Genomic DNA, 27,340 nt, shown 5'->3' with positions numbered 1-27,340 from the left:
TACCTGGGAAGAATGAGGTAGGTATTTTGAAGGTTCCTGAGCTTTGGAGGACAGGAGAATCATGGGAAACAGCCAGATGGGAAGAGAGGAGGAAGGAGGACACCATGATGGGTTAGCATGGAAAAGGAACCATGTGGGCCAGGAGGTGGGACTCCATGGATGGCTTGGATGGAAAAAACAAAACAAAACAAAAAAACACCAAGATGAAAAATATGGTTGGAAGGTAGTTCAGAGGAATAGATAATATGGATGGCATTGAATAAGGCTGGGAAATGGATGGTAAGGTCATTGAGACAGCATAGGTGGACTATCCACCAAGCCCAAGGTAAATAGGGCAATTATAAAATCTAACAGGTGTCTGTGTCTTATTAATTGTGATAGCAATTAATAATAACACTGCAATAATTACAGAGCTAATAATAAATAATATACATAGCCAACACTCATTTTTATTTACAACAACAGAGGATTTGTTTTTTCTGAGACAGGGTTTCTCTGTGTAGTCCTGGCTGTACTGGAACTCACTCCATAGACCAGGCTGGCCTTAAACTTGGAGAACCACCTGCCTCTGTCTCCCTGGGATTGAAGGGCATGTGCCACCACTGCCTGGCTATTTGAGAATTTTTTGATTAGACCATCAGGTTGATTGGAACAGTAACAAATCCATTTATTATATCCTTCTAGCAAAAGCCCTATCTACATTTCCAAAACTTGATCTCCTGTGTTTTATTTTATATTTTTTAAGTTTTATTTGTTGTGGTGGTTTGAATAGGAATGGCCCCCATAGACTCATGTGTTTGAATCCTTGGCCCATAGGTAGTGGCACTCTTAGGAGGTTGGAGTAAGAGTGGCCTTGTTAGAGTAAGTGTGTCTCTTACTTACTGGCTTTGAGGTCTCCAATGTTCAACCCATGTCCAGGGTGATACACAGTCTCTCCCTGCTGCCTGTGGATCCAGATGTAGAACTCTCAGCTCCTTCTCCAGAGCCAGGTCTGCTTTCATGCTGCCATGCCTCCTGCCATGATGATAATGGACTAAACCTCTGTAGCTGTAAGCCAGACCCGATTAAACATTTTCCTTTATAAGGGCTGCGGTGATCATGGTATCTCTCCACAGCAATAAAACGCTAAGAAGGACATTTGTTTATTGCTATTGTGTGCATATGTGATGTGTGAGTTTGTGCGTGCCCATGTGACATGGCACATGGGTAGACTCAGTCCCACCTCTGCTTGGGTTCCTGGGACCTCAGGTGGTGAGGCCTTTACCTGTTGAGCCACCTCATCACCCTGTGCCCAGGGTTTCATTATTAAAGACTTCAAAACTACATGTAAACATATCTTTATGTATATAATTAATATATTTATTAGATAATATATTAATTATGAATAATTATATATTCATTAAATATATAAAACATATTTGTATATACATATATATCATGTGTATATTTGAAATCTTTAATAATAAAACATTGGAGGGTTAATACTAAAAATTTGTAATAATAAAGTAGTATACATGCTTTATTATTACAAATATATAATATTACAAATTATATATTATTACAAATATATAATAAAGTATATATACTACTTTATTATTACAAATATATATTTTTATCTATATTACAAATATATATATATGTTTGGAACCGGAATATGGTAAGCACCACATGGCTGTTTCCAGACTCAAAAATAATTAACATTTACCATAACTAGCTCTGTTTAAATGCATAGATATCCACCCATCAGGGTCCGTTCAGGAAGCAGAAGCCTCACTTGTTTTTAAACAAGTAGAATCTAATGTGAAGAATCAGTAGTCAGCTAGCAGGGAACTGAGAGGGCCAAAGCAGGTAGCGGGTGTCATAGAGACATCAAATTCAGGATACAGCCAACCAACCAAGAGCTGGTTACATGAATAGGAGAGATGGGACCTCTGAAGCACAGAGGCCAGGTCCCTTGGAAGGAGACTCCTTGGTCTAAGAAGGATGCCCTGCTTGACTGGTATTGATGATCTAGGGACTCAGAGGTCTAAAGAGCAGCTGCCAGTGTGCATGTGCTGCGAGCTCTGAGCATAGCAAGCTGGTCTAGGAAGTATGAAAAATCGGCTACCACTTGGTAGAAACTGCAGCAATCAAAAGGAAGCAAGAGCCCCAACCTTCCTCTAGATGTCTCCCATGTCAAACACCTGTTATTTATAAAATAAGGGGTAAGGTGGGGAGTAAATAAATGCATTTGTGGGGCTCTAGCCCCTACATCACAGAGTATAAAGCGAGGAAAGATTAATTGTTGCAGGTAATACTGCAAAACACTAGATTAATAGCAAGCACATTCTACTCCTTTGACTAGTCAACATTCATACTTTTTACTCATATTGAAATTTCTGTTGGGGGTGAGGGCTGGAAAGGTGGGTAATTTCCATTCAGTAAACAGTTCTGTGTTTTGTTAAGCTAGAATTGCCCTTTCTATAAAGGTAGTTTCTTACCAGAATAAGAGCACAAAGTCTCAATCCTCAAATTTACTAGCAGGAGCATTAACCATTTTTTCCTAAACACCAAAATAGTTATTAACTCTAGTAATAATCTTCACATGTAATAGCCAACCACTCCCAAATAACTAGTATGTCAAAGTGTTGAGGGCACACAGCTCCTCTAAAATCAGGATGTTTGCCAAAGCCAATGATGGCCTAAGTCCAGGGCCTGCGGGGAGCTGCAGCTTCAGATCTGGGGAACCCAACTCTTTCCACCTCAGGGGGCTATGCTTCTCAGTCCCAAGGCCTCTGTGAGCTTGACCTGTGATGCCCTTGAGAAATCCTGGATTCCCCCTTTCCCAACATTGTTAGATTAGCTTCCCGCTTCTTCCTGTTGTATAATAGCTACCAGCTGATACTTCCCATTACTCCCTAAAAGCTGTATATGTGATGCTGCGCTTCTTAATAACTTGTGTAGCATAAGACAATAGCTTGTGCAAGACCTCCTTATCCCAGACTTCTCTATCTCATTATCTTCTGATCTTCCAGTCCTCTCAGGAACCTGTCTCTGAAGAAGGACCTGCCGATCCAGATCATGAAAGAATAAATTGAAAGGAAAAGTAGAAAACATTCTGTAATGAGAACAAAATGCCCCATGCCAAATAATGGGCTATACCAGAATTAGTACTCAAAGGGAAATGTATAGCTGTACATGCTTGTGCTTAAAGGAAGAAAATAGCCAGGCTTGGTGGTACACACCTTTAATCCTAGCATGAGGGAGGCAGGGGCAGGCAGATTTCTGTGAGTTTGTCCAGCTTGGATCTAGAGAGTGAATTCCAGGACAGCCAGAGCCACATAGAGAGAGAGAGAGAGAGAGAGAGAGAGAGAGAGAGAGAGAGAGAGAGAAGAAAAAGAAGGAAAAATATAAAATGGAAGGGGAGAAGGAGGAAATGAGGGAAGTGTATAGAGGAAGAGGAAGGAGAGGGAAGGGGGAGGAGATAGGAGGGAGGGATAAAGGAAAGGAGGGAGAGAGAGGGGACAGGAGGGGAGAGAGGAGGAAGAAGAGAAGGGGAGGAGGACAGAAGAGGGGGAGGTAAAGGGAAGGGGAGAGGAAGAAGGGAGAGGAAAGGAGAAAGGGGGAAGGGAAGAGTGAGAAAGAGGAAAGGAAGGGGAGAAAAGGAGGAGAGAGAAGAGGAGGAGGGAAGAGGAGAGAGGAGAAAGGGAGGGGAGGGGAGGGACAAGGCAGTGGGAGAGGAAGGGAAGGAGGAGGAGAAGGGGATGGGAGACAGAGAAAGGGAAGAGAGGGATGGGTGACAGAGAAGTAAGAGCTGCTTTGTTGCAGAAGTGTGTGTCAAAAAAAAGTTGAACCATTTATTTTATGACCCAGGTAAATCTTGTGATGTCCACATCTTCATCCCTGCCTCCTCCGCTTCATGTCCACTAGTCCACTTTCTGACCTCTAGACTCAAACAGTCAGTGCCATGTTAAAGGGCTGGGTCTTTACAAGACTTGGCAGCAGACCATGAACTACTCTCAGAGTGTGGGTTTTCTCAAAAGCTTGGAGGTTTAAATTCTTCTATTGGCACCACACAGAATCTCTATTTGTTCATTCAAGTGTCATTGGATCTGCTTGTTCTGAAGCTCCAGGTGGCAGAGCAGCTAGCACTAGCAAGCCTTTCATGCTCTGCTCTCTGATAATGGATTATTTAGTAAATGAGTTGGAAAGATACCACTCCAAAGAGCCCAAAGGTTATCGAGCATTGTGCTTCACCACCATAGTAGGTAATAAGAAATAATAACTTGTTTTTTGCCATGAGATGGCTGTTGCAATATGGCCCAAAGTATTGGAACATCAGATACTTCAAAAAGGTTGGTTCTCTGATTCACATACAATTTACAAGAACATGGAGTGTGCTTTACCACCTTATTTGGTCTGATCTGTATAATGTCACTAATGAAATAGACCAGTATGGTGTTCAGTGGGATGACATAATGCTCAGGGTCAAGGTCATTGTGGGCTACATAGCAAGACCCTGCCTTTTTTATCATTAGTTTTTCTCTTGACCTTTATGTTCTTTTCCTGAAAATGTTTTACTTTTACTCTGTACCCCACACGCATGTCACTTTGCAACCACTTTGCAGGCCCCAAGTTCAACTTCTCTGTCCCTGTATCATGCGTTGAGTAGACCTGACTTACAAACAGAACTCTCTCTCGAGTGTTACTTAAGTGCATAGAGCTCCCCCAGATGCAGACTCCGTGCCCAGCCACTAGCTCAGTTCGCATGTATTCAGTTTAGTCACATCTCTCTCCTAATCTGGGGTCTCTGCCTTTTCTTCCCAGCCAAAGGGAAGAGATAGAGAATTTACTTTTCCTTTTCTCTCCCGTGACTACACAGGCAAAACTGAGGCGAGTCCTGTCTATACCTGCTCTTCAAAGCCTGATTCTATAAAACGATTTGAGGCACTCCTTCAAATAATGTGTCCTCACTCTCTCTCAACCCCTATGTAGCCCAGGCTTACCCCAAACGCTCAGCAATCCTCCCACTTCAGTGTCAAAGATGCTGGGATTTCTTGCACTCTGTGCATCTTGTTTCTGAGCCATGCACTTGAAATGCCTTCTTAAGAGTTTTGTCTTTTCTTTTTTCTTTTCCTCTCACTATCTTTCTTTTCTCATCTGATTCTAAAAATAAAATTTCTCCAGCCAAGGCCCTGCAAATTACATCTGGAATCTGGTTGGAGCTTTCCTGGCCACTTCCTGTTGAACAGACGCGGTGTCTATTTTGGTCTAATTTCATTTCTGTTGGAGCTCCAGCGCTTTCAGGACTTCAGCTTTCCTGAAACCATTCTGCTGGTGGAGACTCCCTCTGTTTCTTCTTTCCCTTCCCATGGAAACTATTCTATTTATGCTTTACTAGAGGAATTTGTGCCAGGGGCAATGGTTAGGTCACCTCAGCTCCCCCCTCCCCCACTAATGTAACTGTGGGGAAAGACCCATCACTGTGCCCAAACCTTCCTTCTGTGCAACGGAAGAACCAACTTCCATTTTCACTATTTCCCTAAACAAAGTGTGTCATGGTAGGGAGTTCATTGTTAATTTCCTGAAGTCTCTGCCATACTTAAAGGTCCAGCCCGTCCATAATAGGAAGACCCTGTAAAAACTGCCACATAGTACTTTTTTTTTTTTTTCCTTTCTCAGAAAGCAAGATACTGAATTAGTAAAACTCTCCCATGGCTTTCAAAAGCACTTTATTCCAAGACACACAGTGGAAAATTAATGTGACTCTCTCCAGTTTTCCAGTTCCTCTCTCTAGGGAATACAGTTCACTTCATGAGGTTTTTGTTGTTGTTGTTGTTGTTGTTTTAATAGCATTTACTTGGTAGCCAGGGCTGGGCTCAAACTTACAACCCTCCTGTTTTAACCTCCTGAGTGCTGAAAGGAAGGTGTTCTCCACCACACTCAGACGAGACAGTTCATGTTTGCCTCTGGGTTTTGCTTTTGTGATCTGTTGTTTGTGTACAAGTGCGTAATGATTTGTTTAACCTGCTCCCTAATTGCTTAAAGTTCTTTCTTAGTTCAAACGGGTTGAAATACATTGGGCATACTTCCAAAGCAAATTCCTGGAAACAGAACTGCTATGTCCAAAACAACATCAAAACAAAATTTATACGTAGTGTAAATCTACATACTTTCTTTTGGGCTGAGTGACTGTCTTGACGTAGTTGCTAGTGTCTGCCTCAACCTCACGGCCTTTTAACTTGATCTTTTTCATCAAATGACATTACAACACTGAGTATAATTCCTCATGCCCACCAACTCAGCAGTCCATAGAATGGCAGCATGCCCACCTTGCCAACAGCTGTCTCCCCAGCCTTGCTTCATGACTGACACCCCATCTAGAGTGACCTCATCCTGGAGAACTTCACCAACACTAAGCCCTGTATTGAAAATAAACATCTGAGTTCTTGGGTCTTGGCCACTAGCTTTTGGAATGATTCAGTAATGGTTTGTAGACACGTTTGTGCCAAGAGTGGAGTAAGAGAAGGGTTGAGAAGGGCAAAGGGAGCAATCCATATTTTAGCTGTGGGTGTAAGTCAAAAGATCTTAGATTTCATTTTGGATCCATGACTATCAAACCACTGATGGTCTCTGAGCCTCCTGGCATTGTGCATGAAATGGGGACCTTGGCCTAAACTCTTTTGCAAGACCTTTCCTCCTTAGTGAGTCTAAAGACTCAGATGCAGTCTAGACCGGGGCATGCTTGCCTACCCAGTGTAAGCAAGAGGTACACAGATGAGGATATGCCTCTAGGCAGTGGATGGAGCAGCTGAGAAGAGCTTTAGACAGTGATGTTTCAGGTAAGCAGGCTGGGGGCTCGTTGATTGCTCCCCCCGCAAGCTGTCAAACTACCAACACAGCATCGATAGAGTTCAGAAGAGAGGCTCAGAAATGTCGTGGGGCTCCAGCAGATCATCAGTTAATAATTCAAAGAAATATTTTATTCACACCATTCCACTCACACAAAAAGAAAGGTTTGAGCTAAGCTTGGGAGGGTACAGAAGTGGGTCTTCTATAGTAACTGACAGAAACTCATTGAAGCTAGTTTAAAGAGAGAGAAAGAATAAGAGAATAGGACTTTTATCACAACTACAGCAAGTATCAGAATAAAGTAGCCACAGCGCTCTGTACCTCTCCCAGTTCTTATGTGGGGATGTCACTGCCTCTTGTCATAAGCAGATTCTTTCCAAGTGGCAGGAAGCCATGGCTCAAGGCACACTAGGACTATGTCTCTGAAGTTAATACTTCAGAAGGAAACTGGTATCCTTTCATGGAGATCACATGGGAGAGTGAATTGGTTCGCTTGGCCTCGTGCCTACTATCTAGGCGTGGCTAGCCCGAGACCCACTGACCTCCACACATGCATACACACATGAATAAACAAATACAATTTAATATTTTAATCTGTTGAATAAACATATCTTCGTATCATTACTTATTTTGTATTATATAGCATACAATGCTATTATATATCGTGGTATTGGCATAACATTTTTTATTATTATTACAAATTATAAATTTATGTAGTATCAATACAGAGTCTCCATGTAGCTTGATTGCTTCCTGAATGCATTATGGGTGAGTGCCATAGCTAAGGGAAGAAAGGCGGGTGCAGGTAAGGCCATTATTATTCTTCCCACATCCTAGAAAGTGAAACACTGTCTGCACACTTCACTGCCTTGTCTGGGGGGGTGGAATCGGCAAAAGACTTTGAAGGGATTTCTGCATTAAAATACTGACTGTAAAGTTTGCCTCTTATGGCAGCTGTTAGCCAGATGCTTCCGCTGCCCAGTGGAATAAGGGAGCTAGAATAAGGGAGCAGAGGAAGGAACGGAGAGATGCTCATAACAGGCCTCTGGGCTTTCTTCTTGTGGTCTCTGCTTGTTGTCTAACCGGGAGCTCTCTGCCTGTGTCGTGGGCGCCCAGATCCTCCAGCGGGCCCCTTCGCTCTCTGCATGATTTAAGGAAGGCCTGAGAGTCAGTCAGTGGGGATGAGGAAAGAGCTATAGTGTCTGCAGAGGAGAGAAATGAGGACTGGGACATCGCCACCTGTTCCCGAGTGTGTGGACACTGACGCCCAGAGAAAATCCACACAAACGTGTGCGTTCATGTGTGAGTACACAGGGAGTCACTGAGCACCCATCAGTGCCACCTCGAACAAATGCCTAGCCACTACCAAATACACCAGAACTCCGGTTAGACACTCAGCTCAGCCTTCACCACGTACGTACCTGCACATGCGCATGCTGGGGTGTGGATGCATATTTAGGTGCATGACCTACACACACACACACCTAAACGTGTATGTATTACTCGTGATCACTTACCAGTACACGCACATTCAGCGTGCAGTGAGACTTTCTCTCGGGACAGCCTCAGCTCCACATGCTCACACGTACACGCAGATGGCTCTGCAGACGCTGGCAAACACACCAGTAACAACGACTAAACCTTCAAATGCTCTGACAACTTCTACACGCTTCTAAACGCTTCCGACACAGACACACCCGAGTTGCCCCCTCCGCGGGAAGTCGTCCTGAAATCCGAAGGGAAAAAGAGCGCCAGCTGCTGGCCAGCGCACGTGACCGGGAAGGAAGGCGCTCCCGCCCATGAGCCCATGACGGGATGGGAAAACTATGCCTGGGGCCCCGCATCTCCCGCTGCTGCAGGCAGGACCTAGCACCATCCGAGCAGCAGCGCCGTCGGATGCCCCTGGAAGTGGCAAGGGGCACAGAGGGTGAGTGTCGTGCCCTTCAGGGCAGAGAGTGGGACGGACCTAGAGGAGCCTTGGATGCTGTAAGGCATGAGAGATGAGGTAGCAGAGAGCTCGCCTGGGGAGGGATGGGCAGCTCTCAACCTCTGCCTGGGGCGTTATATACTCAGAATTCAAACATTTTTTTTTTTTTAAGAGCGTGCCATATGCCAGGCTCTGACTAGAGGCTCACGGGTTAAGAAAAGAGTCCTGTGGTTTGCTGAGCACCTATTTGGTGACAAGCCCTCAGGCCCTGAACTTGTGCGCTTTCGTTTCCATGACAACGCGTTCTCTCTCTCTCTCTCTCTCTCTCTCTCTCTCTCTCTCTCTCTCTCTCTCTCTCTCTCTCTCTCCAAAGACGGAACTGATTCAGTCACTTTAAGGACAGGCTCAGGGCTGTACATATGGCAAAGGTACTTAACCCTTTAAGTCTGAATCCGATACTTGGGTTCACAAAGTTAACATCAGTTGGTCTATTATCTCATCAACTCTAAACATTTCTTTAAAAAATTTTTTAAGATGGGGGAGGGGCAGATTGTGTCCAGAAACATATAGTAAATGATAGAAAATTGCATCAAGCTCTTGACATTTCTCTTCACTCCCCCTCCTTCCTCAAACTAAATGTCTCTAAGCCTTGTCTTTTGCTTTTGTTAGACAGGGCCTCTTGCAGCCCTGCCTAGCCTCAGACTCACTGTGTAGCTGAGGATGACCTTTGACCCCTGTTCCTCCTGCCTCTGCCTACTGAGTGCTAGGACTGCAGCCGAGTTCCACCACCTCAGATTTACTGCGCACTGGGGATCAAACCCAGGGTTTTGCGGGTGCTGGGCAAGCGCTCTTCCGGCAGAGCCAATCCCCAGCACCCAAGCCTTTGTATCTATATATGGTTCATATTCTCTATTCCCACTGCTCTCTGACCCTCCCCAGGGACCTCAACACTCAACCAAACTATGGCAGTGGCTCAGAGTGGTCCCCCAGCCCAGTCCCTGCTGTAACACAAGAAAGCCTCGTCCATTTCAGTGTGGTTCTCCTCTGCTGTGACCAGAAAACCGTTTGGTTTGCAACGTTTCAGAGGTCCTTCCCGTAAATGAGCATCTGCCAGACATGGTCTACACTAGACCGGCAGCATTAATAATGACGATGGCATTCAGCATTCTTAAAAACGCCTTTTCTCGATGTTTCACTTCTGCTCTCCCATCTGCATGGGATTATTTGTTATCTGGTTGCTACATGCATTACTCAGCCTTCTGCCACCAAAACTCAACTCCTCCACACATCTCTCTAGACATTGCCTCTGCCCTTCCTTCTAATTCAACTAGCAGACCACATTCAGATGTGTGATGGCTTCCCAGATCCTAGCAGGGGCATCACATTTGTTCCAGTAGTGTCTCACTGTATGGGTGAGTTGGAATTCTTCACACAAGCTCAAAGTGGTCTCTGAAGCTACTCTGTCTCCATGAAGTAATCAGCAAGATTCCCCAAGAAATCTCTGTGTGTCTGTCTGTCTGTCTCTGTGTGTGTGTGTGTGTGTCTGTCTGTCTCTTTCTCTCTGTGTGTGTATGTGTCTGTGTCTGTGTCTGTGTGCTTGTGAAGACAAATGCACTTGAGTGATGTAGAGGTCAGAGGGCAATCTCGGGTGTTGTTCCTTGGAGTTTCCATCCCCAGTCAGGGTCTTTCATAGACTAGGAGCTCACCAAGTAGGATAGGCTGGCTTGCCAGGGAGTCCCAGACAATTGCCTGTCTCTGCTTCTCCAAGGACAGAATTGGAAGCACATTTCACCATGCAAGTCTCTCTCTATTTTAATGTGGGTTCTGAGGATCAAACACCGGTCCTAGTCACTTTGGTCTCTGCATTCTTTCCTGTCTAGTCCTGGCCCTGCGGACTGGGCACTTTTCCCCATAATTCCCCATAATCTGGTACTGCTGCTTCGTACTCCCTGGTGTTCACTAAAGGGTAGCAGAGTGATACTCACACTTCTGCAACCTTTTCCTGCCTGTCAGAGCCCTGCAAACGGCATTTGTCTCCATGAGAGGAACCCTGTACAAATCAAATTGCTCAGTTAATGTCCTTCTATTCTAGGTCCAGTTTTGAAAGCAATTCTCTGACAGACCCTTTCTAATGCCAGTGACCCTACCCACCCCCCGGGGTTGCCCTTTTCTGTAACTGGCTTATTTCTCTGCATGTACCCAGTCATGTTGGCATCACTAACCTGTCAGAGACTCTCCTGCTAGCAGAGGAGCTGAGATAGAGGACCATGAGTTCTGGGCCTGGCATGAGCAGGCCTGGTTTCCCAGATAGGCTTGACATGGGGAAATGATTTTCTACTCTTCTGGGCTCTCCTTTGTCTTCTGCAAAATGGAGATGCCAGTATAGAACTTTTAGGACTCTGAGGAGAAATATAAGGCCTGAAGGGTGCTAGGCCCCCCAGAAAAGTGAAAAGTTTTCTTTCTTCCGTTCTCTCTTCATGTTCACGTGCCTGAGTGTGGGCGTACCTATGCAACAGCCTGCATGCAGAGAGCACAGAACAACTTCAGGCATTGGGCCTCGCCTTCCACCTTATTTGGGGCTTCTGGCTGTGCTATGAATTTCCAAGGAGTCTTGTGTCTCCACTTCCCATCTTACTGTAGGAGCACTGGAATTACAGACCCGCACTCCTGTCTCCTGGATTTATGTGGCTTCCGGGGATTTGAACTCACACCTTCACACATTCATAACAAGTGCTTTACACACCAAGTCATCTCCTCAGCACAAGAGATTTTCATCAGAACATAAAATTACCTTAAAATTAGAAAAAAAAAAACCACCACAAATTAAAAGTACAGTGTACAGCCAACTCTGATGGCATATACCTGTCAGCCCTGTACTTGGGATACTGAGGCCCAAGGTCAGAAGTTCAAAGCTTTCTAAGCTACAGAGTGAGGTCCAGGACAGCGTAAGATATTGTCAAAAATAGAAGCAGAGCTGCAGGGCTGGTCAGGAAGCATGTGAAGAAGGATTGCAGACAAGCTCCAGGCCAGCCTGCTCTATCTACACAGTCACTTCAGACCAACCAGGTCTACATACAAAGGGAGACCCTGTCTCAAAAAGAAAAAAAAAAAAAGACAAAAAGTGCAGTGCAATCTGAGGTCAACATAAGGCAGTCAATTAGTAAGCAGCAAGCTGATCACTTTTTACATGTATTTGTGTGGTATGTGTGTATAGGTGTGTGATGTGTTTACATGTGTATTCACATTGACCCTGAAATTGACCTTCCAGCTAGACTGTGAGGCCATCAAGTTTCAGGGAAGCACCTGTCCCCACTGGCCTGGAGAGATGGCTCAGCAATTAAGAGCACTGACTGTCCTTCCAGAGGACTCAGGTTCAATTCCCAGCACACAGACAGTGGTTCACACTTTCTGTACTCCAGTTCTAGTTATCCATCTTTATCTTCTGGCCTCCATTGGTACCACACACACGTGGTACAAAGACATACATGAAAGCAAAACACCCGTACGCATCAAATAAAACAGAATTAAAATTTTTTAAAAGACTGTAAAATGTCACACTAATGATTTTTTTTGAAGATGCCATGTTCAAATGAGATGACAACATTGATCTAAATAATATTGAAATTAAATTCATCTGCTTCTTCTTATTCCTTAATATGACCATGGGATAATTTAAAATGACATATATGGGGCTGGAGTGATGGCTCAGAGGTTAAGAGCACTGGCTGCTCTTCCAGAGGTCCTGAGTTCAATTCCCAGCAACTATATGGTGGCTCATAATCATCTATAACATGATCTGGTGCCCTTTTCTGGCCTGCAGGCACATGCTGTATAAGTAATAAATAAATAAATCTTAGAATGGCATATATGGCTTCTGTCCTTTTCCTACTGGACAATGCTGCCCAATTATTCTCCCCCACCAAAGTGGTTGGTCTGCCATGCCAAGGCTGACCCTCTGGAGACATGGAGACAGGAGAACAAACACCCTTGTGCCTCTTCCCCTGCTCTTCATGTCTCACTCAGCAACTGCATCCTTCTCCCTCACTGTGCCCCTTGGCCCTCCACTTGGAACATTAGTCATAGGCATGGTGGGGCTTGATGGTCTCCCATTTCAATTACCAGGAGCCTAGGTTCCACCTCCCTGACCCCTACAGCTGGTTCCTTAGTGGAGGCTCAGACCTCTAACGGCCTGGACTAGAGGGCTGGCTTGCACTGCCCACCATGTTGAACATTGTGTTTGTAAGCTTTGAACGACCTGAAGTATATATATAGCAGAAAATAGAATCCGTCCGTATTAATCCCAAGTCTGACTTCCTGCGTGCTTTCAGAAATGTCTGCTGAAGCAAGCCCAACCAGGTCCTAGCTCCTGAGACCTCTCATTACATCATACTTTATCCTTGGACCTCTTTATAAAGTATTCTTGGCAGAGCCAAGAATGGGGAGGGAGAAAGGGGAAGAAAAATTAAAATATTTCTCAGCAAGACGACCCTGTGCTTTTCAACCCTCTGTATTCACGTTGTAATCCTCTGTCTCTCTCTTCTGGGCACTTAAGAGTTTCCAAGTGGTCCTCAAACTTAAGATTCCAGAAAAAAAAAAAAAAGGATGTTCTGAGAGCTCTGTACGGAACTACAGCCAGCCCCTCTCCTCCAGGCCACCTCAGCATTTAGAGGAACTGAAGAATGACTGCTTCTAATTTGCTTCCTGGAATTGGGGAAGGCAGGGTGTTTTCCATTAGAGCAGTCTCCCATCAAAGCAGATTTTTCAGCAGTCTTCATCCATCTGCAAGCAAGCCCTCTCCAGCCACCAGCCTTGTCCCTTTTAAATTCGCACACAGGAAGAACTCCCCAGGTAGACCCAATTGAGGAAGGTCCTCTGGAGGCAAGGCATCACTCCAGGGTCTCCTGATGGAGGTGGAGACTGTGAGCCTCAGCTGAACCACAGCTTGAGCCCTTTGGGCTCTCTAGATTCGCAGTAGTCAAGTGTATCAAAACCCTGTTGTTATTTCATGGGTTATGAGTGACCATTGCACTCAGAGTCACTTAGTTTGTGTTGAACACGAAGGTTATGTGCCACTGTGCTAGGCTCCAGTGTTAGAGAGAGGGATTATCAGGGTCCCTACCTCCCCAGGGAGACAGAAACAAATAGTGATCATATTTGGGTTCACATGCTTTGAAAGGCACAGGGTAATCCACGAGCATTATGGGTACTGTGAGCAGTGTTTGGCAAGGAGATGAGACTAGACCTGAGGATTTGAGGATGAGGTGGGTAGCTGAGAGGGCTTCTGGGGAGCAGGTTAAGGTAATGGGGGGCAGGTGGCCAACTGCAGTGTTTAGTGTGTCAGCCCCCGGGTAGGTGTTCGGAGGCATAATCTCACTCTTGACACAGATTCTGTGGCTTTAAAAAATGCCATTGTGTCCATGAAAGAGTTAAGCAAATGAGTGATTGCTTTCCTCAGGGATCTTATCCATAAGAGAGAGAGAGAGGAACCTGTTTGAGATCTTCAGATCTTCAAGGGGAGATTGGTCAGTACCTGGGCCTCACAGACTCACTCAAGGCCCAGACAAGCATTCCTGGCCTGGTATTTGTACTTGCAGGCCACATTCCAGAAAAATACATGAAAGGCGAAGGTCCCCACCTCTGGCCCTTCTCCTGTCACAGTCTTGGCAGAAGGCCCTGAAGAAAGAGCCAGAGGCTATATACTGTGAAGGGTGGAGGAAGAAGGTTCTCGCCCTACAGTGGACCCTGGCTGGAGCCACGGGCTCCCAGGGCTTTCCTGGAACATGCTTTTTTCATGAACTATCAGCTACTTGCCTGAGAGGCTAGAAACCCAGGACTGGGCAGACTGAAACCAGACTTCAGAACGCATCCAAGTTTAACACCTCAGGATTCCGTTCCTGGGACTTAATTGTTATTATTTTTTTCCCCTTTAGCAAGAAGACTTGAGGAAGCCTTTCTTCCCAACCCATTCCCAGAAAGAACAGTTTAGATGACAGTTTTTAAAAAGGTATGGGGCAGGGTGTGTGTGATGGTTAATTTTTTTTTTTATCTGACCCAATTAAACTTCTCTTTGTGGAACATTTGCTGTATGTGAGGTATTCTGCAAGCACAGCGCCTGAGACAGGGACAGAAAGCTAGACTGAGCAATCCCAAGAAAAGTCTCTATTTGGGCCAGGTTAGAAAACTGATAGAAGGGAGAAAAGTTACTTGAATTTGTGGTTTCCATACCCTTCAGCATTTAGACCCCTTCTTCTCTCCGCTATAGACTTTCTGAGTCTCAACTACTCATTAAGCAGCTATTCCTCTTTTTTTAAACATTTGTGTGTGCACATGCCAGAACAGTGTGCTCCTTGTATATGAGGGTACCCTCGGATGTCAGATCCCCTGCAGTTACAGATAGTTGTCAGCTGCCCAATACAGATGCTGGGAATTGCACTCAGGTCCTTTGGCAGAGCAGAAGGTACTCTTAACCACTGAGCCATCATCTCTCCAGCCCCAGAGCAGCTCATATGCTTGGAAGTTGTAAAGAGGTAGCCAGCTGCAGTTTTTTGCTCATGGGATTCAGGGATGAAAGAGACGATCAAGTAAACAAACTAGGGCCATGGAAGGACAGCTGCCTGAAAGAGGGGGTCAGGGAATAAATACTTGGAAGGTTGAAAGCTAAGCCTGAGAGCACTGTGCTAAGAGCAGAAGGGGGATGGACCTTGGCCTGATGGAGGCCCTGTAGCTGCCCAACAAGCAAAGGAAGGGAGGAAAGGGGGAGCAAAGGCCAGGGTGAGGCTGAAGCCAGGTCCTTTAGGCTCTTGTGGGCTTTGTAGGGGTTCTTGTCTTTGTAGCCCACAGCCAGAAGCTACCAGACCAGCTTAAAGAATGCGGTGGCTGATGGATGGTTTTAAACACTGCTTGGAGTATGTGGAAGAGGTTGGGAGTCAGGGCGTAAACATGGGAAGGGAGGGTGTTGAAAGTCCGAGTGAGGAATGAATGATGGGATGTGGTAGGCTTTGCAAACCCCGACCCTGGTCTCTTGGCTAGGACCCTAGTTGAACCCCACATCATGAACACTCCAGAGGGCTTTGTGGTGGGTAATCAGGATCCTGGAGGCTCCTGACTATTGAAGCAAGACTTTTCCAAGAACAGAAAATATTCCATTGTTTAGTTCTTTGTGTGTATTCGTGTACGTGCGTGCATGCGTGCGTGTGTGCATGTGTGCGTGCGTGCGTGTGCACACACTGGCATGTTTAATTATATTTTGTGTGCATTGGTGTTCCGCCTGCATAGTATGTCTGTGTGAGGGTGTATGACCCCCTGGAAATAGAGTTACAGGCAGTTGTGAGCGTCCATGTGGGTGCTGAAAATTGAATTTGGGTCCTCTGGAAGAGCAGCCAGGGCTCTTTACTGCTGAGCCACCTCCTCACCCCACCCCTTTTCGGTGTGTTTTTGAGGAGAGTTCCTTGTAGCCAAGGCTGGCTTTGAACTTGCTGTGTAACTGAGGATGACTTTGAACTCCTGATTCTTCTGTGTCTACCCCAGTGCTGCGATTACAGGTGTGCACCACCACACCCCAGAGAGCAAACGGTTTTTCTCCAGTAACTGATTACCAAAGTATCTCGAGAAAGCAGAAATATCACTTTGAAATCTTCAAAGTCACATAGCATGCACGCGTATAAAACTGCCAAGTAAAATCAGCATCTCAAAGGATGCTATGTACGGCTTCGGCATGTGCTTCAAGGTCTCTTCTGGGATGTTTGGAAGGAAAAACATCTAAGCAATGCTGACAGCATGAAAAGCATTTGTATATCAGGAGCAGCCAACACCGAGTTCAAATATAACTTCTGCCAACAGGCATCTCTGTAGACACGAGCACATTGCTTCTGGGGGCGGGGAGAGGTAGAGAAGGGAGAAAGGTAATTAGGGGTAAACATGGCCACTAGGCATGGTTGGCCATGGGTAAACTCTACTCCCTGATGGTGTGACCGTGGGCAGACCACTTCACTCTTAGAGCCTTGCTTTCTTCCTTTGAAAACTTCCTCTTGCTTTTGGAGGGTTTGCTGTGTACCTTTCCCATAACGCAGTGCAGACCACGGGTCATTGGGAGAGCTCAATAATGTTGGTTTGTCTCTGCCTCAGTTGCCAACGGAAGGAGTTGGGTTTGACGCCTTCCCTAAGTTGGCTCTGTGTTTATGTAAAAGCCTGCGGGAGAGTTACCCCACCCAGACAGATGGCTTGGGGTCTTGCTCCCATCCAAGCATGCTATCCTCCTCCCCGGTTTTCTCACCAGGGCCATCTTGTGGGTGGTGGTGTGCGTGTGGAGCTCAGGGCAGAGCAAAGCTATCCGTAACCTTGTTTTTCTTGGAGGTGCCCGGGAAGGAAAGAGACTCTCCCTCTCCCTTGAGCTCTGGAAGAAAATCTAGTCCCCTGCCTTTCCAAAGCTATTCCTGGCTCCAGCTCCCAGGAATGCCTCTGGGCTGCAAGAACCTTCAGGCTCCAGCTCCAGAAAACGATAAAAATAAACCATCTTCTTGTGTGTCCCAGAGCAACCCGCCCATTAGGCCCTGGGGCCTGCTCCAGGCAGCTGTCACTGAGAGGCCACTGACTCCACTCTGTCCAGAGATGATCAAGCTGAAGAGAACAAGTGTTCTCCCTCCGAGAGGCTTGTGACTAGTTCAGAGTAGAATAGAAGGGAACACTGTGACAGATGTGGCTCTGTGCCCTCCCCTGTCTAGCTGTCTTTTTGCTGTGGCTTTAGCTGTTCTCTGGGTTTATGTCTTGTAAAAGACACTCCACCTTTTTCCTGCCTTCTTCTTTCCCTCCTTCCCTTCCCCATTCCTTCCCTCCCTCCTTCTCTTTCTTGCTAATCTGAAACATTTACAGGTCATAAATTTCCAGATCATATCAAAACTGCTTGAAAAATTCATTTCCATTCTGTCAGACACCCCCCACCCACTCCCCAGATGTGCTTTAACAGGAGGGGGACACTGCTCAAGCTCTGGAGCTCAGGGCTCTTCCTGATTCTTTGCTTCTCCCTGTCCCCCATCACCTCTGCTTCCACCCTGCTTTGGTCTTGATGCTGACTACTGCCCAGGCTATGGGGCTGTCTTTGGCTGCTCTGCTTGAAACAAGCTGGCCCCTCCTCATCTCCTGGTCCACTCTAGGTCAGGACATCTTCTTTTCAGTACCAAGGAACCAGGGCCTCACCCCTACCAGCTCTCTCCTTTTTCTTCTGAGACAGGGTCTCATTAAGTTTCCCAGGCTAGCATTGAGCTCCTCTCACCAACTGATGTTTGTTTAAAAGGGAGCAGAGGGATGCAAACATAGGTGACCAAACGTTGTAGCTCTCCTGTCAGGCTTGCTCAGCGTAATCAATGCGTATTAGTGTTGCGCCAATGGCAGGCATTTCTGGAAAACTGCCCCAGATGCTCTGAAGGCCTCGTTCTCTTTCCTCTTCCCACTCAATGAGATGAGAGTTGTGGGAGCATCTATACCGTGCAGATATACAAACCAGGACTCTGATAATGTGCTCAAAGGCTGCGTGGGAGCCGTGAAGCCAGCCACTCCTCAAGTCCATAACAAAAAGGAGGGCCGGAGATGGAAAGGCTCAGCACCAGAGCTGGTACTGAAATGGGACAAATTGGGACTGAGATGACCATCAGCACCCGGCCACCCTTAGAGGCTTACCATGAATGCGAATTGTGTAGCCCTGCTCCTGAGCTACTCATGCATAAGTTTAGGGGTTGGGTCTCAACTCTCTGCCTTTTAACAAGCAACTCCCACCCTGACTCTCAGACTGAATACTACCACTCTCTTCTAGCCCTTTGCTATTTGGGTAGGAAAACTAGGGGTCAGTGAGGAAAGGGGACTAGCCTAAGGTGCCAAAGCAAGTTACCACTGAAAGCCATCCCTGTGGTAGGAAGTCATGGCTGCCGTGTTTATTCTTCCTCCTGGGAAGAGAGCCCGTTGATGACTCTGACCAGAGACGGTTTGTTGACAGGTCTTAAGCGAACCCCTTTAATACAATTCCTCGTGTGGTGACCCCATAGCCGTATTTTTGCTGGTATTATGAATCATAATGCAAATACCTGTGTTTTTTGATGGTCTTAGATGACCCCAGTGATGGGGTCATTCGACTCCCAAAGGGGTCATGTATGACCCATAGGTTGAGAACCACTGGTCTAGATGAATGTCTGTGATGGAGGAATGAAAGACAGACAGAAATGCCCTGCACCCATGCCTCCTCCTCCTTCTAATGCCTTTGGAATGACCAAGTAGTATGTCAGCATTGTGTCTACTCTCACCTGCCACAGCTCTTTTGTCACCCCTAGGTGACCACCATGCTCTCCTGGGTGCTCTTGGCCTGTGCCCTTCCATGTGCTGCTGACCCGATGCTTGGAGCCTTTGCTCGGAGGGACTTCCAGAAGGGTGGCCCTCAACTAGTTTGCAGCCTGCCTGGTCCCCAAGGCCCGCCTGGCCCGCCAGGAGCACCAGGAACCTCAGGAATGGTGGGAAGAATGGGTTTTCCTGGTAAAGATGGCCAAGACGGCCAGGACGGAGACCGTGGGGACAGTGGAGAAGAAGGTAAGAGATCTATAGCAGCTCTCTTGCCCCACCCACAGTTGACAGCGTCTGTCATGGAGGGTGCTTCCGAGTTTCTAAAACTAGCACCCATCACTATATTTTCATAACCAAGGGGAAGAGAGCAGATGGAGACTATCAATCATGTGTTCCTGCCTCCGCTGAGCCTTTGAATTGCTAAGTGGTGAGTTGAGGCAAGCCTGGGAGCTGTTATTCAAAGCACTTGGTTTGTAAGTGACATCAGCCCAATTAATAGGACCAACTGAGATTACTTGACTCATGAAACTGAAGACCGAGAGCTGAGCTTCCGAAATGGCTTGGCCCAGGGGTTTAATTCTTCTTGTCGGGGGCTCTGCTTCTCCCTGTGTGTTAGTTTCATACCCCTAAAAGCTGGATGTGCTGAAATGGCAGCTGATTCATCAGGTCTCCATTCCTACAGCTTCACCCATATCTATTTTTTCACCTTTTTGCAAGGAGATGTGGTACCACCATTTGCCAGTGATGGATCATATGCCATCTATGGATGTTTCTGAATGGGTAGTAGAAGCACGTGGTCACTGTAGCTGATAGCCCCACAGGACCCACACAGAGTAGGGGAGAGTTGTTTTCCAAGTAGGGGATCAGGTAGTCAAGGAACAGATTGGATACTATTTTTAGGCTCCTTCCACTTGACTTTCTGTCTATCTGTGACCTTTCACCCCTGCTCTTTATAACACCAGCATCCTCAAATGTACATCTGAATCAGTTTTCTGTTCTTAGTGCTAGGAATTCAACCTGGGACCTTGTGCAGGTTAAGGATACCCTCCACCCTGCCAACCCCATCACAGCTTTGACTCACACAGCACTTTAACACTGACAAGGCACTTTGAGTAAGTCATTCACTGGATCACAGACAGCATCCTTTAAAGTAAACACCCTTATTATTCCAAGTTTCAAATGAGGAGATTAAGTGTCAGGGTGACAGGGTTAAGATGAACATCTCATAGCTGCAAGAGATTCAACCTGGATATTAATTTTCACAATTGTCTTAACCTCCCCTAACCTTAGCATCCACAAATCTCCAACAGTGATACCAACAGTGTACCACAACACCTCACAAGAGTGGGTGAGGATGAACTGTGTGAAGCCAGTGTTACAATATTATTCACCGCCTAACCTGACTTGCTGAACTTAGACTCCAAATGCATGGTCTATCACACAAAACCAACTCATCCAAAGGGATCTCTTCCTAGGGGACGACCTCTGACAATAATGGAAAGGTATGGACCCCAGGAGGTCTTGTGGGGGTGGGAGCAGTGGCTGTCACTACCCCACATTCTTTGACCCAGTGATGTATTCAGGTTAGGCAGGGACTGCCTGAGCCTTTCTGGAGATTTGCATCTGTCTCTATGTCAACCTCTCCTTGATCAGGAGCAAGGAGGGAGCTCTTTGCTGGGATTCTTTGGGCTGTCTCTCCTGCCAGAGATCAAGGGACTGCTAAAGAAGGCAGTGTTGAGAGGCAGAAGCGGAACAGCCAGATTTGTGCAACCTCACCAAATCCCAGGTCAACCTTGGGACTGGAGCAGGCTAATGTCTAGCCATGCCTCCAACCAGCAAATGTAACCCCATCTCTAGAAAGGTCCCAGGAAGGAAAGTCGGTGCTTCCCGAAGCCTTTCAGAAGGAAACAAAGCAGGAAGCAGATCACACAGCCTGAGAACTGAACTCTGGTCCTCTGCAAGTGCTCTTGATGGCTAAACCATCTCCCCAGTCCTTAACTTCCATTTTTATCAAGGACTTGCCTAGTTTTGTTTTCCCCCCATTTATTGTTCATCCCCTTTTGGTGCTAAGCCTGTGTTCTACCACTGGCCTAAATGTCCCACCCTCATTTTATTAATTAAGTATATAAGTAAATGGCTTTGCATATTAACTGTATAAGTAAGTGCACTCTGTGGTTTTGAGATGCCTACAGAAAAGTCCAGAAGGGTGCACACCTGATTGATGTACAGTGGTTTTGTCTAGAGAATAAAAAAAAAAACAAGGAGTGGTTAAGGAGGGCCCCTCGTATATACGTGCCATCTGAATTTTATCACCAGGACACTATCTGTGTGCTACTTATACAGTTTAGAAATGGCTCCCGGCTGGAGAGATGTTTCCATGGTTAAGAACACTGGTTGCCCTTCCAGAGGATCTGGGTCTGATTCCCAGCAACTATCTGTAACAGCTCCAGTTACAGGAAATTCAGTGCCCTTTTCTAGCCTTAGGGACCACATAGGAACCAGGCACATGGACAGTACACATACATACATACATACAGGGAACACACACATAAACGTAAAATAAAATCATTTGAAAATGGCTTCTGAAAATTAGGGTCTCAATTAAGAAATGTTATTTGGAAGGCTATTTCCCTATTATTTAAGGTAATACATGTTTAAACATATGATATTAAACTCAAGACTAAAATATAATATGCACATCAAGTCACATCAGGACTAAGTGCATCCTCGTCCACTGAAGCTGGGCAGGGCTGCCCTGCCAAGGAGAAATGATCGAAAAAGCTGAGAGTCCATGTCAGAGACAGTCCCTGATCTCCTTACTAGAGAACCCACCTGAAGCTGCCCATTGGCTACATATGTGTAGCGGGCCTAGGTCCAGTTCATCCATGGCTCTTGGCTGTTGCTCCAGTCTCCATAAGCACCGTTGGGCCCAGGTTAGTTGACTCTGTTGTCCTTCTTGTGGAGCTCTTGTCCCCTCTGGGCCCTTCTATCCTTCCCCTCACTCTTTCTTCCACAAGGCTCTCTGAGCTCTGCCTAATTTTTGCCTGTGAGTCTTTCTTAATTAGTGATAGATGGGAGAGGGCTGAGCTCATTGTAGGTGGTGCCATCCCTGGGCTGGTGATTTTTAAGAAAGCAGGCTCGTCAAACCATGGAGAGCAAGCTTTTCATTAAGCAGCACCCCTTCATGGACTCTGTGTAGCTCATGACTCCAGGTTCTTGCCCTGTTTGAATTCCTCTCCTCTGCCTTCCTTCAATGATCAACAGTGTTGTGGAATTGTGAGCCAAATAAACCTTCTCCTCCCTTTCTTTTATTATGGTGTTGTTACAGCAATAGAACCCCTAAGACACCAAGGCAACTCTTCTAAAAGAAAGCATTTAGCTGGGGGGTTGCTAGCAGCTTTAGAGGTTTATGCCATTATCATCGAAGGGAGCATGGTGGTGGGCAGGTGTAGAGAATGAGAGGAGAGCTCTGCATCCTGATCCACAAGCAGAGAGAGAGAGAGAGAGAGAGAGAGAGAGAGACTGGGCCTGGAATGGGCTTTTGAAACCTCAAAGACCACCCCTAGGGCACGCCTCCTCCAATAAGACCTCTTAATCCTTCCCTGACAGCTCATCACCTGGAGACTGAGCATGCGAATGCATGAGTCCATGGGAGCCATTCTCATTCCAACCACCACATTCCACTCTCTGGCCCCTCTAAGGTTTGCAGCCATGATCATAACACATATCGTAATGCAAAATGTATTCAGTCCAACTTCAAAAGTCCCCATAGTCTTAAGACTGTTTAAGAGCCCAAAGTCTCTTGTGAGACTGAAGGCCATCTCTTAATTGTAATGCCCGGAGGATCAAAACAAAAAAGCAGCCCACACTCTTTCCATATACAGTGGCACTCAGGATATACATTACTGTTCTCAGAAGGGAGGAAAGGGAGGATAGTGAGGAAATACTGGATCAAAGCAAGACTGAAAACCATCAGGGCAAACTCCAAATCCTGCATCTCCATCTCTGATGTCAAAGCATTCTCCAGAACTCCGGCTCCTTCCAGCTTTGTTGACTGCCACAATTACAAATGGGCTTGTTTTAGCTAAGTTTACATGACATGGGCTGAATGGTCCAAAATGGTGGAAAAGCTGAGCACTCAGCAGCTGCTCAGTCCAAATCTGGCGCTAAAGGCCCAGGGGGTTCCTGGAGAGCCACAAGTCTTCAGTCTACAGTGGAAGGCTGAAGAGGCTGCTAATGTCTGCCGAGGATGGCCGCAGCAGTAGCAACAGGGTGGACACATTCACCAGGTGAGGGTGAAGGTGGGCAGGCAGCAGCAGCCTTTCCCCAAGAAACTCTTTTCATCCAGGACGCAGCCAGAAGGTGCTGTCCGCTCTAAGACAGTGTCTCCCTCATTCAGTTAATGCTTTCCTCACAGGCCTGCCCAGAGGCACGCCATCTGCCTGATTCCCATCCAATCAAACTGACAACCAAGATTAGCCATTGCACAGTAAAACGCTTACATAATAGATAGAAGCAACAAAGTCCCTTGTCAGGGTGTAAAAGTCCCACAATGTTTCTCCCAGCCGCCACTTCAGTGCAGGTAACCATCACTGCCCAGGGCGTGGCAATGCTCAGGTACTTTGATGGGAACTGGGCACGCCTTTCATTGCCTTTGAATGCAGTCCTGCCATTTTGACAATGCCTGGCTGTGCTGAGGTAGAACACAAGCCTCCATATATGCTCCGCTTAAAATGTGTTGAGGGGGGATTGGAAGGGGAGGAGAGAGGGAGCTACAGGAGGAATACAAAATGAATAAAGTGTAATTAATAAAAAAAAATTTTAAATGTGTTGAGAGGCCAGGCTTGGTAGCTCTCCTGGCATGCCAGTAGATGGGAGATGGGAGAAGGCTCAGCAGTCTAAAGCCATCTTGGCTTTGCAGTGAATTCATACCACCCCTGGGCCACATGAGACTGTTGTGTTAAAAGATCATAATACATGAATGTTTCATATACAATCATTGGCACAAAGGTGCTGTTTTGTAGGAGAATGTATATTTTATGAAATATCAGCATTAAAAGCCAAGAAGCGTTCTCTGAGTGAACATCTGGGGATGTTCTGCATGATTTACCAAATGATGTTTGACAGTTACTTGGTGTTTGCCAGGCTCTGTCATGTGTGTTCAGAAAACACAGGCATCAGTAGCATTGTTGTTTCCCTGTCACATGGAAGTTTCTGCCACCTGCTGCTGTTTCCCCTCAGTGAACTTCACAGATATCTTTATGCAGCGTGTAAATCCACCTCCTCCTTTTTATTTTTTTTGAGACAGAGGTTCATGAAGCCCAGACTAGCTCAAACTCACTATGTAGCCAAGATGATGATGAATTCCTGATCACACACACACACACACACACACACGCCACTCTAGGATTACAGGAGTACCCCACCACAATCCAGTTTTATGCAGTGTTGGGGATTCAATAGCAAGCAGTCCCTCTACCGACTGAGCTTCATCCCCAGCCCGGTAAATTATTCTCTGCCCTGATTCCCAGTGCTTCTGAAAGGCAGTGCGACGCTGGTTTTCCTGAGCTGGCCAAGAGGAGAGGTACCTCAGGCCATCCGCATGTCCCTTCCTGTGTGCCCCCGACAGCCTTCTCTCCCACCATGGGCTCCGCAAGGCATTTACAGGTCATTTGCGGGTATAAAACCAGCTATTCTGTCTCCCAGGTCCACCTGGCCGGACAGGCAACCGTGGAAAACAAGGACCAAAGGGCAAAGCTGGGGCTATTGGACGGGCTGGCCCTCGCGGACCCAAGGGGGTCAGTGGTACCCCCGGGAAACATGGCGTACCAGGCAAGAAGGGACCCAAGGGCAAGAAAGGAGAACCCGGGCTCCCAGGCCCCTGCAGCTGCGGCAGTAGCCGTGCCAAGTCAGCCTTCTCGGTGGCGGTGACCAAGAGCTACCCACGGGAGCGACTGCCCATCAAGTTCGACAAGATTCTGATGAACGAGGGTGGCCACTACAACGCATCCAGCGGCAAGTTCGTCTGCAGCGTGCCTGGGATCTACTACTTCACCTACGACATTACTCTGGCCAACAAACACCTGGCCATCGGCCTGGTGCACAATGGCCAGTACCGCATTCGGACTTTTGACGCCAACACCGGCAACCATGACGTGGCCTCGGGTTCCACCATCCTAGCTCTCAAGGAGGGTGACGAAGTCTGGCTGCAGATCTTCTACTCAGAGCAGAACGGACTCTTCTATGACCCTTACTGGACCGACAGCCTCTTCACGGGCTTCCTTATCTACGCTGACCAAGGGGACCCCAACGAGGTCTAGACAAGCTGGAGCTGAGCCTCCAGGCTGGGACTGAAATTCCTAGGGCGGGTGCTGATGGACAATGTCCCCTGGAACGGGGCTGGGAGGCTGGCACTTTTGGAAGCTTTTGTTTCCAGGCAAGCCTCCTCTCTTGCTGCTTAAAAAAAAAAAAAAAATTATTAAATCCAAGCTTTTGATTCATCTGTCTGTCCACTCACTAATTAACTTAGTATCTATTGAACAGCAGATACTAAGGGCTGTACTCTGCGAGTTACATGTGCCAATGACAAGGCAGAGTGCCTATCCTCGTGGGAAACACAGTTCGAAATTAAACAGCAAATAATATAATTATTCTTCAACATGGAAACGGGAATAAGGAAGTGGCTGGAATATTTATATGGAGAGTTCAATTCTTAGGTCTTCCTGCAAGCAGGCGTACACTTTAAGTGGAGAACTTAAGGATTTTTACCTACATGCATACCCTGTACCACCGCAGAGATCAAGGGCAAACCACTACCACTCCCCCTCCCCCGCCCCTCCCCCCACCCTCCATTCCATCTCCCACAGCTCTCTGGGACTCCTTAAAGACAGTCCAGCTGCTCTTCTGCTTACATTAGGGTTATGTCTGAAACACAGGGCATTTAAATTATCGCTTAGTTGAAGATGCGTTCATCAGTGAGCAGCGGGGCCGGGCCACACAGCACAAGGAAGGATAGTCGTTCACCTTAGTGGGCTGCTCAGCATTGCAAAGGCCAGTGTCCTCCATACAGACAGTGAGGGGAAAGACGAAATTCTGGGGAGTTTCTGCTGAGTGTGTGTTATTTTTTGCACCATCATGAAGTCAAAACTTCCCAGGTGAAAGTATTGTAAATCAGAAACCATGCGTGCATTGGAATTGCTGAGCGCCGAAGCAGGACAGGGAGCAATGGGAGAGCTTGAAGGGGATGGTCCCCTAGCAAAATGACCTGCTTGCAGGTGCAAACCACCCCCCTCCACCCAGGGAAGAGCTGGGTGCACATGAGGAACTGACTGGGGCCGAAAGAATTGGCAGGTTGAGAAGAAGAGACTCATGAGGCTACGAGGTCACATAGAACCTCACAGGTCCTAGCCAAGTTTCTTCCATTTTGAAAGCTGATTTACCCTGAGGTAGCTTATGCCTGTAGCTCCAGCATTCAGCTGGCTGAGTCAGGAGGATTGCATTGAGTTCAAAGCCATTCTAGGCTAAGGGTGAAACAATCTCAAAACAAAAAATATACATATTATATATGTGAAATATATATGAAATATTTAGTGTGCAGAGGGAGTGTGACATAGACTTGAGCCTTCTTGGAACATGAGTGCAGTCCATCAAGGACCCAAGCCAGTTCATGTAGAGCAGGATATCCCTGTATGCCTAATGAAAGGAATGGCTGATGCTGCAAAGTGTGCCCTGGCCCAGTGAGGTGTTTTCAGAGTGCAAGGCTAAAGAAGCCTGAACGCTTGAGGCCAGTGCTGTGAGCCCAAGATCAATTCCTGGAGAAGTTTGCGTTCACTGCCCCCTGGTGGACACTCGTGGGATGGCAAATAATGCATGGGCTGGTGCTGGAAAGCGCCGGCCCAATGTGAATAAGGTTTATTTGGTCGTCCTCAGGGAGCCACAAACGGAATGGGATAGAGAAGGGTCTAACCAGGCAGGACTCTGTGGCCCAACCAGATCAACAGGTGGGCAGGGGTTCCCTCCAGGGCCCGCGTAGGAGCCTCTGAGACAGACTGGCACTTTGATTTGTAAACTACTTTGTTCCTTTCCTGTCTTTAAAAAAAAAAAAAAGTGTTTACCAGGAGTGATGGTGAGCAGCTTTAATCCTAGCATTCAGGAGGCAGAAGCAGGTGGATCTCTGTGTCTCTGTGAATTGGAGGCCAGCCAGGGCTACACTGTGAGACCACAGCCCTTCGTCCTATCCCCAGCTGCTTCGTGAGGCCC

At 46.8% G+C, this 27,340-nt stretch overlaps 1 protein-coding gene across 3 annotated transcripts; it reads left to right on the top strand.

Annotated features, from left to right (window-relative positions):
• Nucleotides 1-8,373: 8,373 nt before the first annotated feature.
• On the top strand, nt 8,374-25,577 carry C1qtnf2 (C1q and TNF related 2). Of its 3 annotated transcripts, XM_021648687.2 has the most exons (4): nt 8,374-8,758; nt 14,689-14,762; nt 19,075-19,327; nt 24,788-25,577. In XM_021648687.2, exons 2-4 carry the CDS (start codon nt 14,745-14,747, stop codon nt 25,399-25,401), a joined length of 885 nt encoding a protein of 294 aa, XP_021504362.1. In that variant the 5' UTR covers nt 8,374-8,758; nt 14,689-14,744; the 3' UTR covers nt 25,402-25,577. The 3 variants fall into 3 exon arrangements, with proteins under 3 accessions (XP_021504362.1, XP_021504364.1, XP_021504363.1); XM_021648689.2 differs by lacking the exon at nt 14,689-14,762 and having other exon boundaries at nt 19,057-19,327; XM_021648688.2 differs by lacking the exon at nt 14,689-14,762 and having other exon boundaries at nt 8,377-8,758.
• The last annotated feature ends 1,763 nt before the right edge of the window (nt 25,578-27,340 follow it).

Source organism: Meriones unguiculatus, chromosome 11 (assembly GCF_030254825.1).
Source record: "Meriones unguiculatus strain TT.TT164.6M chromosome 11, Bangor_MerUng_6.1, whole genome shotgun sequence".
In the NCBI taxonomy this organism is placed as follows: Eukaryota; Metazoa; Chordata; class Mammalia; order Rodentia; family Muridae; genus Meriones; species Meriones unguiculatus.
Note: the sequence above shows the minus strand (reverse complement) of the source record. Positions and strands in the feature narration are given on the sequence as shown.